Source organism: Semicossyphus pulcher, unplaced genomic scaffold (genome assembly GCF_022749685.1).
Source record: "Semicossyphus pulcher isolate SPU_LCO1_2020_fin unplaced genomic scaffold, fSemPul1.0.p SCAF_3, whole genome shotgun sequence".
Classification (NCBI taxonomy): Eukaryota; Metazoa; Chordata; class Actinopteri; order Labriformes; family Labridae; genus Semicossyphus; species Semicossyphus pulcher.
In genome coordinates this window covers 31,817,676-31,834,763 of record NW_027211704.1, presented here as the reverse complement: position 1 = coordinate 31,834,763, position 17,088 = coordinate 31,817,676, and the positions used below count along the sequence as shown (strand labels likewise).

At 41.8% G+C, this 17,088-nt stretch overlaps 1 protein-coding gene across 1 annotated transcript in view; it reads right to left on the bottom strand.

Annotated features, from left to right (window-relative positions):
* LOC138605376 (receptor-type tyrosine-protein phosphatase gamma-like) overlaps nt 1-17,088 on the bottom strand; it is a 444,649-nt gene that overhangs the window by 107,349 nt on the left and 320,212 nt on the right. Inside the window, exon 6 of the mRNA XM_069677579.1 lies at nt 2,825-2,891. Within this exon, the coding sequence (XP_069533680.1) occupies nt 2,825-2,891 (67 nt within the window). The remainder of the gene's footprint in view (nt 1-2,824; nt 2,892-17,088) is intronic.

The following is a 17,088-nucleotide window of genomic DNA, read 5'->3' as shown; positions in this document are numbered from 1 at the left end:
TTTTTGTCATGATTTCTGCACACTTCTATAATTACCAAATTACACTGTTGTTAAACTCTGTTGTATCAATAATCCAGATTGTGCTGCACACGTGCAGACAGACACAAAGGGGAGCAGACATAACGTCCATTTTTAGGTCTTTACACTGGCTGCCTGTTAGCTTTTGTATTGATTTAAAAACAAGGTTTCAGAAGTTTATAAGACACTACATGGCATTGCACCAGACTACCTCTCAGAAAAGCTTTTGGTTTATGAACAAGGAAGGCCTCTCAGATCCTCCGCTGTTTCTCTTTTGGCTGTTCCTCAAAGCAGAACAAAAACATTTGGTGCTGCTGCTTTCAGCCATTACGCTCCAAGGCGCTGGAACAGCCTTCAAGAGGATCTGAGAGCAGCAGAAAATATTGATATTTTAAACACAAACTAAAAACCCTTATTTAGTCTGACTTTAAGTAGTATTTTACCATTTTATTTATTCTTTCTTTTTATTCTACTTTACTAACATTTTACTGTTGATCATGGTAATACATTTTACTCCATTTTGTTAGCATCCTGCTTTATTTACTATAATTAATCTAATTTGCTACTTTCATTGTTTTATTTATTGCCTGTATTATGTCTTGTGAAGCCCTTTGAATTGCATTACATTTTTTGGAAGTTGCTCTATAAATGAGGTCTGATTGATAGCCACATGAAATTTTAAACTGATATGAAAAATTCACTATAATCAACATAAAGATGAGAAGCATGAGAGCAGCAGGAGAAAGCAATCACAGTGCTCCTGCTCCTCCTTGCCTCGCCTCTCCTCTTTCCCATCATCCCACCGCATCATTATCAGTCTTTGCATCTGCCTCCATCTCCCTGCAAACCCTGTGTAGACAATGGGCTCCTCTCTTTGCCTCCGAAGCCTTTCATGAGTCTTCTATGTAAATCAGACTCTGCCTTTTTACCGAGCTGATTTCACAGGGATGGCGCAGAGCTTGCTTGCTGGTAGCTAGTCAGAGGGCATTTGTTCCAGCAAGGTTTCATGTAAAATGCAACAAGGCATGAGGTACAAAGACAGAGGAGTCAGCCCTGTGGTGCGTGTCCGCCAGACAAGCTCGGCAACAAGAGAAGAGAGCGCTGTGAAAAATTTACCCACCCGCTGCTCCACAGAGGAGCACCGGTGGAGACAGAGCGAATTAGCCGACCACCTTCCCAGTGGGAAAGATAGGAGCACGGCCTTGATTGAACTTGAGTGGTCTTTGTATTAGATGAATTATGGAGGCAGAGTAGTTTTTCCAAGACAGCTGAGCCAGAGATAAAGTGCAAGTATCATGTGGTGGGGTTTTATCAAAGTTTTATTTGTGTATGCCGAGGCTCCGAAAATTCACTCTGAAGCCGTGCTGCTGTTGCAGGGCGAGTCAGGCCCTTTGGGGGGGGACAAGACAGAACACTGCTTTAGGGCAAATGTTTTGATCATGACAGGGATGCACTTCAGGGCTGTGTGCAGGAGAAAACTGTTTTCAACTGAGGGACAACAATGCTTACAGAAAACTATGTAAAATCTTCTAATTTGTTACGTGAAGAAAAAACACACTGAATCATCCCATTATGTTGTGAAAACACTGCGTGTGAGGCACCGAATGATGCAACAGACTCTTAGACATTAAGTACAATCAAAGCTTCAGTACCCTGTATGTAAACACATCACACGTTCATCCATCTAAGTTCAGAGTTTGTTTCAGTTGCCAAAATGTAATACCCCAGTCCTGACCCCATAGCTTCTACTTCAACTTGATCTTTTCTTCAGTGCAGTGTAAATCGAATCCATGTTGTCGCCTCAACTTGTGACCTTGTGAATTATATAACTTCAATCTCCATATGCACGATGTACCGACTTCCTCCATGACACTGCTTAATCGTGGACCTGGCCCTCACTTGGCCTCCTGCAGCTGATGCCACTCAACCAGATGAGCGGACTGATGTATTTTACTCTGATTTACTTTAGACTATAGCGCTGTTATCTCTTATTAAAGCCAGTTTGTGACTGGACAAGATTTTGGTTAAGGGATTATCACATTTATTTTACAGTTTGGGTTTTGTCCATCTTTGGTAAAAGTCGTGACAGCTTTGCTCTGACAACATCAGCTCCTGGACACTGCTGATTTGATTTAGTCATCACCTGTCTCTCACGTTTGTATACATGTGTGTGAGGGTTATTATTTTTTACAGCAGGTGCACATGGGGGATCCTCCAGGTTCTTTCTGCTCTATGTCACTTGAGTAAAATGACTTTAGTAGTATAACGGGGCGGACACACTGAACACAAACTCTCGCGGATGAGAATTCACTCCCATTCATTGTGTATTGCAAGCGGCCGATTCACCGCATGCTGGAACACGCTGTGAGCATGCCTAGCGACATGCACCAGGCAAGCAGTTCTCCCTTATAATGTCATAGTCATTGAAAAGACACCTCAATTCACCCCAGTAAGTGACCAGCGAGTGTAGTGCAGTGTGTCCACACCGTAATACTCTTACTTCAGTATAATATTTTTGTACTCTTTCCATCGCTGTACATGGGTATTCTGTCCAGTTCACTAGGAAGGGGTGAGCGTCTGTTTTGTTGTGTTAGGTAAGAAGAACATCTGCACTCCTGAGGATTTTAAACTTTCAGTCAGAGAAACTTTTCTTTTTATTATCTCTACATATTTGATTTGGGAAAACTTGCCCTAAAAAGCCCTCTTGTGAATTTTCCTACCTTCCTATCAAGTACCTTTTTTAATGCCTTTATGGTTTCATGCTTTTCATTCAGCTTCAATATTCATACTGGATCTAACCACTCACCGTGATGGACCACACCCTTGAGGCCGTGGATGATTGGGTCGACGGCAGGATTGTCCTTCCCGCCCACCTGAGGAACACAACAAGATACAATGATCATTATATAGCATTACAATCCATAGAGCACATTAAAGCATATTATATTTGTTGTTTAAGGTAAAATATATATCACTGTATGAAAGTATATGATTTACTGTTTTTTGTATCTTGGTATATCTTGGTGTTTGAAGTTTGTTATATTATATATATATAAATATATATAAATATTGTGCCCCTGCTGTGTGCAGTTAATAAATTATCTTTGGGCATACTCATCTAAGCGTATATTATGTATCCAGGACAGACAGGGAGAGCAAGTGTCTGCAAGTGTGTCCGTTTGAATGTAACAACAATGCGTGCTGTGGCCAAAAAATAAGCTAGTACCAAACAGGGACAAACAGGGATCTAGAAAGGAGGGAGCGTCAAAAAACTGCTTCAAGTCTGAACAGACACAGGTGCAGACAGGCAGTGCACAGAGACAATGCACATCAACAACATCATCACTATCATCAAGTGTTGAGGTGTTCATGAAAGAGCTGGGTCTTTAGCTTTCTTTTGAAGGTCTCTGTAGTTTCCTCAGTAGCACGGTACACTATAGTGTGTGTTTTACTTCATCTCTGAGGAAACGGATCTGTGCTACAATGAAACAAAGGAGGTGATAAACGTGACACAGGTGGAGGATGTCTTGGCGCTGCTTTGATGAAGCAGCATTGTCTTCATTTAGAGCATCATTGTTGTCATGGAGGTTGGAAGTCAATAACACAAAAGCCCCAAATAACAATGCGTAGGACAATTCTGAAACACCAAACGCCATGGCCACTGAGATGATTTTTATTTGAATGTTCTCTAATTAGCGTCCATGTGTTTGCTAAAAATGATATAACATAAACAGTTGTGTTGCTTAAAGGTATAATAAGTAGGATTTTCCTAGGAAAATTAAATATAGACTTATATATATATAGACTAAAATATAATATAATATAATATAAATGATCACTTATTGGCCTTCTATACATGTGTGTTGGTGAGTGTGTGTGCAGACCCTTGTGAGAACCTCCCTCTGCATCTATTCTGTTTTCAGGAGGGGGCGCAGTTGGAACCGGTGAACATGACGAAAGAAGGATGCAGAGTTGGCCTTCTGTCTGTTGGACAGGTAGGTGCCTCAAACCGGGTAGGACAAGCTAACCGGCAGTTAGCATGCTAGAGCAAAGCTAACCGGCGGTAAGCATGCTAGCGCAAAGATAACCGGCGGTTAGCATGCTAGTGCAAAGGTAACCAGCAGTTAGCATGCTAGCACAAAGGTATTCAGCAGTTAGCATGCTAGCGCAAAGGTAAACGTGATGCTGTGTTAGCTCAGCGGGGTGGGCGTGTTCTCCCATGAGAGAGTGAAAGTGAGCTTCTGGTGACGAAGAGCCCAGGAGGAGGAGCCCAGTTTGAATGTGTTGTTGACAAAATGCAGGAAGAATCCTACTTATTATACCTTTAAGTATGCAGACATGTTATTCTGGTTTTTAGAATGAAAACTTTCGGACTTTAAGAAGTGAACCTTTTTTTATCAGCCTGCCTGTTGCCTGACATTTTCAACGATCACTATTTAAACTATTTAGTATTAATGAGAGAGAGAGACGTGACTAATGATGAAATTGGAAAACAAAAAAACTAATTTGATGAATGTTTTTTCATCTCCTTCTATTCTACCTTTCTATTGTTTGTTAATCATGAGACAGCGGATGTGCCATCTTGTAGTGATTGCTTCAACTCAGAGTCATTCTTCTATTGTTCGTTTTTCTCGGATGACGCATATACTGTATGTGGACATGTACTAGGCAGCTCTTGTATGCCTATATATGGTACCGTATGGCATGGAGATGCTGGAGTCATAACCAGATGAAGGTCGGTACGACCAAAACGTCGATACTATCAGCAACAAGCGAGACGGTGTGCGGGAGTTTTTCCACCGATTGTTTCTGCCTGCCTGTTTTAAAATGAGAATAGCTTTTTTTCTAATGCATGTAGACGAGAGTCATCTTGGACGAGCCTTTGGAAAGGCAGCTGGATATGATGTTTTTGAATGGCACGCTGTTAAATCAGCAGAAAATCACTGTCATCAAGCACAATGTAAGATGACAAGATGGACCGTTGGCAGATACAGCAGGACACGGTATTATAGCCAGCTTGCCTGTCTCATGTTAAACACTTACAAAACTATGCATAAAAAGTCCACACCACTGCTTCCTGTTGAAGAGTAAAACACAGGTGCATGGTGGATGTAGCTTTTTACCCTTTAATTGGATTCCACAGACATTTTTTCCGCTGTCAACAGGTTGTAATTGGAAACTATTTTGTACTGAAAATTGACCTAAAAAAGCCATGAGAGGTGAAGTCTGGGTTATTCGGAGTAACTGGGAAATAGTTTCTGGACATGTATTTCCAGCTTGCTTCATATTTAATGAAATATTTCAATGTTTTGAGCTGTGAAACAATCAAATTCCATTCATCTCCCTTATATTGGGATGGCAGGAGAAGCCTCATGAACGTGGGTCAAATCAAACCAACACGTTCTTTATGTCTGGGTATCGCATTAGGTTTAGTTTAAAGCGATTCAGCCCAAAAGCTTCATATTGAGTCAGCGGTGGGAGATAGCCTTTATAGCAATAGCCTCTTTTATATTGTCTTCATAGGTGACCGAATCACAGGGAAGCTACAAGGCACAATACAAAGCCCACGATGTGAAAAACTTTTTCTTTTGACTGTTATCTCACTTCACAGCTACAAATAACCACAGACTGCTTAATTATGATGCTTGGATTGTGGGCCATTGAGGTTAAAATGATTAACTGGTGCAGTTATAAGTCTTCTTTCTTCATTGTAACAGCTACAGTACCACAGAAGTGCTTCATTGTCAGCAGTCAAGCAAAAGAGTCAAGGTACTGGTCGGTATGCGACAATCATAGACATGATTCAGAAAAGAAAATTTAGCAACTCTCAAAATAGGACAGTGGCGTATTGTGTTGCTGGGCGTTCAAACCAGCTTGCTTTAGATGAGATTTAAATAAAATTGCAAGTGCACTTTAAACTTCTGACAGCTATCTTTAACTTCTGCTACCACTAATATTACCACTGTGGCAACTGCTAAAAAATAGGTCTGCTACCTACTTCAACTGCAATACTACATTTGTAACTACTGCTAAAACCAAAGACTGTATAAAAAGATGGACGACGTGACAGCTCCATAAAAGTGAAGCCAAACCCTCTCTATCCCCCCCTGCTGTCTGGCTGCAGCATACGTCATAAAGCCCGCCTCCTCCATGTTAACAGATGGGACATGAGTCAAACTATAAAACCAAACACGTCAAACACATTTTTATCAAACATGGTTTCTGTCAATATGGTTAGTTCTTATCATGATGATTTATGTCCAAGTTTAGTTTAAATTAGTTATTTGATGCTGTCAAAAGGATGACTGACAGCTTTGTTGACAAATCCGGCTCCTGCAGCCGATCTGTTCCGGATTAGCAGAGTAGAGGAGGACTGGCGAGAGGAGACGAAAGTAAAACAATCACTACAGTCGGTAAGTTAAATGTGTGTTTTGGTTAGTGGAAGTGGCTACGGCAGCTCCACCCGCCAATCTCTACAGCGCAACTCTGGCTCCAAATGACGTCATGATCGCAAGATGGCAGCGCCCGTCACAGGGCTACTTTGGCTTCAATTTACAATGACAGCAGATGGATCCATCCGGGAAAACATGAACCCCAGATTGTGGTAAGCACTATGCATATCATCATATATGGATCATATCTTGTAATACTCAGGCAATAATATCTCTGGATTCTTGAGGGTTTTGCACAGTGGGAGACGCATCTTCCATATACAGTCATTGGCTAAAACAACTATCTCCTAGCTACTTCTAACTCAATACTTCCACTGTGGTGACTGCTACAGCCTGCCTGCTAGTACAACTATTTTAAGGTTTATCCCTGCCTGTCATAAGCTATCAGTCAGATTATATAACTATAGTGTCTTAATTAAAAGTCTTGAGAAGAAGGTAGGACTTCATTGATCAGTAGTCGTACCAGTAATCGTCCTAAGGGACGACAATTTTCTGCGTCTCTTGGGAACTTTTTCTCTAAAAATGACAACTCTGTCTGAAAAGTCCCTCAGGTATCAACACATGGTCCATTGCTCTTCAGTCTCCACATTCTGCCTCTTGAAACAGAAAGCATGTTGACATCATTATGCTGATGACACACTGTTATACCTGTCCCTATCCCCTTGAGACCCCAGCCCTGTCAAATCACTGGTCGAATGCATTAGAGACATGGGAATCTGCATGTCCCGCAATGTCCTCCAGCTTCACAGTAACAAGACAGGAATCCTTCTAGTTGATGCTTTGCCTCTGCAGCAGAAAGTATGTTCCAATTTAGCCTCTTCGTCCTTGAAAAGTAGTACACAAAAAGCCATGTCCTCAACATCACAACAAACTGCCTGTTATTACTTGAACAATATGTCATATGTCAGAGGCTTCGTGTTCTTGTTTCAGGCAGTAACAGAAAAACTTTAAACATTTATTTAATTCTTGTTGGTTCAACTTTTGTCATGCCCTCCTACCTTTTCTACCTAAAACACTGTGTACAGAGTAAAGCTAGTCTAAAATGCAGCTTCCAGACTTCTTGTCAGTAAAGCCTTAAAGGTGCTCGCCGAACATACTGTACTCTCTGACTTTCTTCTTCAATATGAACATCAGGACTCTACGGCCAATTGGCTCAAGAATTCAAAGATCAAATTAATAGTTGGTGAAACTGCTTAAGGTTTTTGTGATCGCATCTACCGTGTCAGATTGTACTTTAGATATGCTGGAATATTAAAAGCGTTAACGCTCCTGTTAACATATTGAAAACATCTGTTTCCTTTGCAATCTTTAGTTTGCTTCCTTTATGATCAAACATATTGTTATAATTGTATAATTGTACATACATTTTGCAAGTGTAGTTGCTGTATGTTTATATGTATATAATGTACATATGATTTTAAGTGAAGCTCCCTTAGAATAAGATCCATCCATCCATCCATCTAGACCTCCATTCAGGGTCGGGGGTGGGGCGTTGGAGCCTATCCCAGCTGTCATTGGGTAAGAGGCGGGGTACACCTTGGACTGATCGCCAGTCAATCACAGGGCTGGCACATAGAGACAACCATTAACGCCCATATTCACACCTACGGGCAATTTGAATCACCAATTAATCGAGCATGTCTTTGGCTTGACAGCTACTGCTTCTGTAAATACTACAACTGTGAGACATTGTACTGTCACCAGCTTCTACTTCTACTATTATACATGTATTTTGTATATATTCTTGTGCCTAAAATTGCTACTATAACATTGCTAGCTTAGCAGCTACATAAAGGTACACCGACCTCAATCACTAAAAGCAATCTTCACCATTGTCATAAAATACCCTACTACACAGGTAAAAAAAATATGTGCCAAGCATTCAGGTTATTGCTTGTTAACAGTCTTGGTAGACAGTGAGACACAGCTTCCTTGTGTGTAATCCAAACTAACCCAACTGCCTCTGCCAGCATCCATATCAAACATGTTGCATGAAGAGCTTAGAGACTGCCAAGTATGCTGTCATGCCGCCCTCCCTTTCTGTCCTGGATTTGGCAACACACATCTGTTGACCTATGGGTTTAACAAAAACACACAATGTCCACTTGGATTTGGAACACACACACACACTTGTTGGCTAGTTGGAATTGAATTGTCACGTTTGGTGTGAAGGATTACTGGGATTTGTGCTTGCTCTGCCTTGCTGCTTGGACCGTGACGAAAGCAAAGAGAACAAAACACAGTCTGTTCAATGTCTGCGCCGCAACGAAGCACATAAAACAACATATTCCAAAGCAACTCATTATAATGGGTGATACGTTGAACAATTTGATATAATTCCCTTAATCGATGGGGAAAACAAATACATTTTTCACTCTATTTATTCAGATGAGTGTGTTGAATGATCATGCAACACGCAAATGTAACTGTGTGCCATGATGCACGGAGAGTTAATTATGGAGGCAGCTGTATTCTCTACAGGTGTCAGGGACTGGCTGCTTAATAGAGGCCCTTTCTTCCAAATCCAAACCGCCCTGTTGCTCATGACCAAACTCTATTTGACTGTTTGCCAAGAAGAGCTGCACGGCTTCACTTGGTAACAGTTCGTCTCGGACAAGAGCTACACATGTTAAACAAATGTGATTTGTCCTAAAGAGAGCTTCACTCCCTGTGACTCTGCAGCTCACACTTGAGAATACCAGCCTCTTCTTGGTTGAAGGTATTGTGAGCTGCTCTAGATTGTTCTTGCCATCATTAAATGGGTGCTTTTTCTGCTTTTATAGGTACTACTGCACTGATTAATAGACTGTACCATCACACAGAACTATTGTTATTCTCTCAATTTCACCCTCTTTTCATCTTCGCTGCAGGGGCACTGAGTGTCTGTTAACAGATGATTAAAATAGTTGTATTAAACCGGTACAATAAAAAGGATGTATCTGAAGCAGCACAGCTTTACCTGGAAGTGATGTAGGCCTAAACATGGTGGTTTTGGCTTTGCATAATCAACTTGCATGGCAGGGTCTTGTCAACTTTTGGAACTGAATCAACATTAAAGTAATAATCTCGAAGATTTAATTTAAATAAATGTCTGTTAAGTTACAATCTATCGCCGAATGAGGTAACACAATGGTCACTGAGCCTATGGCCCACTGATGAAAGCCTTTGTATCTGCAGTATTACAGACTGGGTGTCTGTAGCGACTTCCACGGAAAAAAATCACAAGAGGCGCCCAGTTAGTGACGCGTTTTTCATCACCCAGCAGTGGTTGGTCTGCCAGAGAGGGTAGGCGGAGCTAAGCGGCTGCTTTTCCGGTCTCTGCAAGTGTTGCGAGTAAACAGTAATCTACTATGGCTGAACAAACAAAGAAAAGATTGATGACTTCAGATACAACTTCAACAATAAGTGAGAATCCAAAGAAAAAGAAACAAACTCGACGCTCAGATGAAGGCAAACAGTCTAAAAAGGAAAGCGAGGAACAGCGAGAGTTACAACCGACGTCACACATGCAACACTGTCTGGATATCTCGGAAATGTGCTCCTGCAATTACCGTTTATCGCCATAAGATGCCACCAAAGAGAACGAAACTGAAATCTTTGAGATTATATCTTTAAGACCCACAGAAGCTGATGGCTCTGAATGCTAAATATGCAAGTTTAAGGGGAACAGACAAAAGGCTTGAGGGGACTTTGGTTGTGTGCAGGAAAACAGTCCATGCAACTAAATGTAAATGCATGACTTCATGGAATCCTTGAGCCCATTGGCTATCATCGGACAACATTTAGCTTTTTACAAATCTCTATTAACACACATCTACAGGGGCGTGTCGTTAAAAAGGTTTTCTCTCAACTCCAGCTTCATATTCGCTGGTCAATTTGCCAGTCATATGTGATACGAGGGTGAAGAATTCCTTCAAACTGGTCACCTTAACAGTCTAAGTGATCCCTCTAAGTGCTAACTGCTGGCTACAGGGGAGGCCCTGAAATATTGGCTGATATTGGCTGTCAAGTTAGATGGTCATCAGACAGCACCGGATTGATAGTTGAAGGTGACCCTAATCTTGGTCCTCGCTTGTTGTCCTTCAAGTGTTTCTGAAATTGATGCCCCTGTGTGGTACTGTCTTATGTTTTTATTTTGCAGTTGCAGGACTGCTCAACACTTCCAGATGCAGTCTGGCCAGTATCTAATTATCCTGCTGGCACTGTGTTCTGCATAAATTTATAGCTGCATTAACACGCACTTTTTCATATCCAGATAATATATCCAGATACATCTGACACCTTGTGATATTTAAATACAAGATGGAAATAGGGTCTTTATCTTAGGCTGGCTGACTGTGACATTGACGAGTGGTTTGACGCCTCGAGCCAAAAGTATTTAAACTTTTATGCACTGCGTGACAAATGAGGAGTGCATGCCAGGTGGTGTCCCAATGAAAATAAAATGTCTTGCTCTTAGTCTCTGTGTGATCGCCCCCTTAAAGACAGAATGGGTTTTTGCAGATAATAAAGAAAGTAAATGCGGAACGGCAAAGTAAGTTAAGGGAAGTGGAAAAAGTTTAACTGTGGAAACGTTAGAAACAATTTCTAATGTACCCCCGCTGACACAAACAGACACACGCACAAACACACACACACACACACACACACACACACACACGGTGTATTCATTTCAAACAGCAGAAGAAGGTAATAACTGGAACTGCAATAAAGAGCCTGTTTTTGGTACAAGGCGAGGCAGAAAGTGGGAAAAAAAGTGTGTGTAAAGGGAAAGGGGATTAAAAGAAATAAAGGCAGCCATGGAGACACAGAGGGGAATGACAGACAGAGAGACAGTGAGGAGGAGGCAAAGAAAGGAGGACAGAGGGAATTAGCGTTTCATTATTAATGTTTGTCTCTGAAAGCCCACAGGCTCGTCCCCTGAGATCCTCAGCCACCGGGCCTCACATCACAATCTCCTACTCTCTCTCTCTCTCTTTATACCCTTTTCTCCCTCTTCTGCATCTCTCGCTCTTTCTCCTCATTCTCCCCAAAGCTCCATCTCCCTCTTCCTCTCCAGGGAAAGGCCACTGCAGTGACAAATCTGAAAAAAAAGGCAACTGTGGTACAGTGTGACATGTCCTCATATTTTTCTCCTCCAACACTTTTCTCTCTCTCATCTTGCGTCCCTTTTCTCCCACAGTCATTTATCCAAGTTCTCTCGCTGTGTATCCTCTTACTCTGGACTTCTGTCTCCTCGCTGTGCCTTACAGAGACTCTTCTCCTCACCTTGCTTTTGGCAGCAGCAACTGCTGATGAATCGATGGCATCGCGTGCGTAATGGTTGGACTTCTATCAGAGAAGACACATTAAGTGCAGACTTACTCATAACATTAGTGACCAACTCATTAGATGGAGGGAGAAATGAGGAGACAGGTGGTCCAGAAACTTTACTTGTTATATTTGAAACTAAGCAAAAGAAGCAGAACTAAAGTCGACCAATGTCATTTTAATGTAGATATATTTAAAGTGTACTTTGCTCTCTTTTAGCTCTTGACGAAGAGATACTGCTCTGTCCTGACATTTTTTGGATTGAGACAAATGGATGGTTTAATTCTGTCGTGTGTCTGGATCAAAAGAGACTGGGCCTTTCACTCGTCGCTTTGCTAGATTGAAGGAGACTCGTCTCCTTTTTGTTCTTTGAACTAGAACAAAGGCTACTGGCATTTCTTGCTATTCCCACTGTGGAATTGGCAGGAGGACACTAAGCCTTCTGGTCATTCTTAGACAGAGACTTAAAGTGATTTGGTCACCTAATTTTTGTTGGAGGTAGACTGAAGGGAACAAGAGAAGATGTAAGAGAAGATATTTCTGAGCTGTAAATCATACTTTTCTCACAGGACACAGTGTGTGTCATGTATCTTGTGTCTGTCAGCTGCTCAGCGCTCATACTTCTGTCAGTCAACTAAAAGAAAAGACTTTATCACTGTATGAAACATAGACTGCATAAAAAGATGGCCGACATGACAGCTCCCTAAAAGTGAAGCCAAACCCTCTCTATCGCCCCCTGCTGACTGGCTGCAGTATAGGTCATAAAGCCCGCCTCCTCCATGTTAACAGATGGGACATGAGTCAAACTATAAAATCAAAATACACGCCAAATACATTTTTCTAAAACATGGTTTCTGTCATTGTAGTTAGTTATTATCATGCTGATTTAAGTCCAAGTGTTCATTTTTCTGACAAGTTTATTTTTAATTAGTTATTTGATGCTGTCAAAATGATGATTGAAAGCTCTGTTGACAAATTCGGCTCCTGCTGCCAATCAGTTCCGGGTGAGCAGAGCGGAGGACGATCCGCGACTGCAAACGTAACAAAAGCACTCACAACAGTTATTGAAGCTTCCATACCTGTGAACATTAACCTGAGACCAACACAAAGAAGCTGTTCTGCTGTTAAACACGCCGGCGAGCGAGGTTCTTGCTGTTTTAGTTAAGTTAAATGTGTGTTTTGGTTAGCGGAAGTGGTTACGGCGGCGCCAGCCGCCGATCTCTACTGCGCAGGCTTCAAATGACGTCACCATCGAAAGATGGCAGCACCTATCACAGGGGCTAATTTGGCATCACTTTCATACAATGGGAACAGATGGAGACGCGTCGTCCATCTTTATATACAGTCAATGGCATGAAACACAACTACACTTGAGAGCACTATAACTGACATCACAGAGCTGTGGCTCAGTTGGTTCTGGGAAAAGTGTTTTATAACTGTGTCTTTGTCTTGCATGTTCTTGCTTGTGCTAGCTGTAGGGGATGTCTCACAAGATGAGTGTTAAGATCAGTGAGGCTGCTATTAATCTCTGTTTAACAAACCTTTAGTCCAATTTTACTTCCTTTATATTAACGATGCTTTCACACCTAAAGTCCGAATCAAAGAGTTTGGTTTTTGTTCACACGACAGCTTTTACCAGCGGATAAAAGTTTTGATGTGCGAGGAAACTGCTTTCTGATTGGTCAGAATTTCCACCTGGGAAAATTTGTTAATTGTAAATGGACTGTACTAACTGTATATAGCACTTTTCTAGTCTTGTGACCATTCAAAGCTGCTTTTACAGTACATGTCACGTCCGGAACTCCCTGAAGTAAACAAAGAGAGAGAGCAGGACCACGTCGAGCCACTTTTCTGCAGAGAATCGCAGACTTTATTGTGTTGTTGAGTTTTTTTTTTACTTTTAACCGACATTGTTCCACAGGTCGACCAGTTCGACTCTCTTTCAGTTTTTAACTGACAATTTGAATTCCTCCGTGTTCTTGTGCGTTTCCACAAGCATTTATGGAATTGTTTTGTCAGCCCATATTTCTATTTCCTCGTCGCTCCTCCACGGTTGTCCTCTACTCATCTTGCGGCCTGGCTGTCTCTACAAGTGTCAGCACCTGTTGACAACCCACAATGCACTGTGTTTTGCTTTGCTTCCTATATTAGGTTGTACTTTAAGTCCGTTTATGTTCTCACCTGAATCGAACTGGAACGTGGTTTGTTTGGAAACGGACCAAGTCGCGTCTTTTCTAGGGGACCATGGTCCAGTGGTTTGGTCCGCACCAGAGTTCAAATGCGTGTTCACACCTGTCCAAACAAACCGGACTCTCAGAGTTAAGTCTGCAAGTCCGGAGCAAATCTGTCAGGTGTGAAAAATTCAGATTTCTAGAGTTGACGGTGCTCTGTAAACTGTCTCAGCTTTGTTGGAGTTGTTGTTTTTATCTCTCAAGCAACCGCATTAGTATGTTCACAAAAAAAGGTGAAAATGTCACATGTTGACCTTTGACGAGAGCGAAGACACTGTGCAGAATTAGCAGCTACGCTTGAGTCGAGCAATCTGCAGCTTTAAAATCAGGCCATCAACCAGTTCATGGTACATTTAGATTGATCCTGGTAACCACATTTGTATTTTCAAGACCATTTTTTGATTTGTGTGACCTCCCCATACTATGTAGACGCATGTAGATGGTTGCTAACCAGTTCTGCTCATGGTTTTAAATGTAGTCCCTTTCTTCTGAGACATTTTACGTCTCTTTTTTGACATCACAACCAGCCCTTTCTAACACCTGTGTGTCTCTCAAAGCATAATGAAGGTGCTCAGATAATCCTGTTACAATGCCCTTCATGCCCTATATAGAATGATCAAATTTCAACATTAGAATAAAGGGATCATCTTTTTGTTTTGGTGGGGGGTGGGGGGTACAGGAGACCAATGACAGTGGTTGGCAGTCGATTTTTCAGTGTGAGCGATGGTGTGTTAAAAGTAGGGCAGCGGTCATGCAGTTAAGGGACGACCAAGACAAAGCACACGGGAACATTGCCTTTCATCGCCGCCATCACAGAGGAGAACAAATATGTAATTGATTTAAACATCAGTGATGAGAAAATCTTCTGAAATTCCTTTAAAACTGCTAAAAACCGACAGAAGGCAAATTACATGTAATGAATTCTGTTTCGCTGCATAACTGCTGAGGCTAATGTCTCCTCAAGTGGTGTGCACTGTGCTGAATTGGAAGCGGCTCAGCGGTGCTTTAGCAGTGTCGGCATATACAGCCTAATTACCGTCATTGGGGGTATTGGATCTGGAGCAGAATGAAGTGGTATGAGGTCTTATACGTCTTCAAACCACATCTTTCATCATGCTGTTCTTACTTCTGCTGAGCACCTCCACTTTGACACCACTACCTTTAATGTGAAGGACAGCCCCCCCCAAGTGTGGAACCAATTCAAATAAACCTCAAGGTGGTCTCATAATGAATACATTGAGCACTGAACTTACAGAGGATGTCTTTAGACTATTAATCCCTTTTCAATAAAAGGCAACAGGCTTTCTCTCTCTGTTGTTCAGCACTGGAGGTAAGTCGTGCCGGTGACACTTCACAGTGATAAGAAGACGTGAAAGTTTCATTAACAGACATCCGAATGTGTCATTTTTGTCTCCTTATCGATTGCCTGGACTATTTTAAAGTAAATAAAATCAGATCTATCATTAGATTTCCTTCCTCTTTTCTGTCAAGCTCATAGATATTCATCTTAAATCACCTTCCAAGTCTGTAACTCACAGAAACGTTAATTCTGAAACAGAAAGCCTTTGCACCTCTGCACCAGAAGTTACACTGCTAATCACCTCTTCTTTCAGTATGTCAGGCACATGAAACACAACACAACAGTGTGTCAGTAAGGAACCACAATTAACCCAATTAAGGTTGACAGGAAGGGATCAGGCAACCAGCCCAAACATCATCAAAACCACTTATCCTGTTCAGGTCGCAAAGGGGCTAAAGCCTACCCCAGCTGGGTGAGAGGCGGGGTTACACCCTGTCAATCACAGGGCTGAGACAAAGAGACAGACAGCCTCTCTCGCTCACACTCACAGGCAATTTTAGAATCACCAATTAACTTAACGAGCACGTCTCTTTGGACTGTGAGAGGAAGCCGGATCGCCGCGCATGCACAGGAAGAACATGCAAACTCATGCAAACAGAAAGGGATGCCTACATCCGAACCGGGATTCAAACAAGGAACCTACCAGCTGTGAGGCCACAGCACAAACCACTTTACCACCGTGCAGCCCGGCCAACACGTCCTTCAAATAAATTCGTACACTTATGTTAAGTTTTATTATAATTAGATTTGATTAGGTTCAGGCAAAAAAATCTACTTGGTTAGGTTGAAGAACATTAATGGTTTGAGTTAGAGAAGGTTAGAGAAACACAATCTGAGTTAAACTTCCACTTAGTTAATGTTGGGGGCGCCTTGTTGTCATGGTTACTGACATAATGTTTGTTACAATATTCATATTTAAGAGTGTTTAAATCTGACCTTTGATGATCCATTCATCATTTTAGAATGTACAACAAACATCCTGCAACACAATACAAGCCGAACATTGTGCACCGTTATCCCCATTTGTTCCATTTATTTTAGCTCACATTCACCATGTCCTCTCTGTCTGAAGGCAGCACCATCCATTGTGGTCCTTCAAATATTGCTCTTATAAAAACATAACTCCTGCATGGGCAGTGCTTACATAGTGATCAATAAAATCACTTTAAACAAATCAATGCCTAATGTGCGTTATTACCCGTTTTGCTATATCAATTATTGCTCTCAGAACGGGGCTGTTCCTGAGTGTGTTTAGATTTATATTTCTCCTCCTACTATTTATCCTCCATAATTGCTCTTTGTCCAGTAAGCAGAGAGAGTATGGCTCACAGTGTGGAGTTTAAGTCCAGGGAAGCTTTTCTTTCATCCCCTTTGTGCTGTTTCCTACTTCTTCTACTTCCTCTGTCTCCCACTTGTCTCGCCAATACCCTCGAAAACACCAAATCATGCGGAATGAGGCTCAGTGGGATTCTCATGTTAACTTAAGCCACAAAAAGTAGAGTGTTCCATGTGATTTGCATCCCAGCTGGGTCTCGCTTTTGAATATTGCTGCTTCTATCTGAGTGTGTGGCAAACAGTGAAGCGTAAAGCACTGTAAATAAGCAAATAAAAGGGCAATGATAGCTGTTTACGACAGCCATCTATTTCAATCAGAGGCTGCTGCGCGGTGCAATGCTGGGTCATAAATGCGTGAAACCCGAGCTCAGCCGGGCTGATG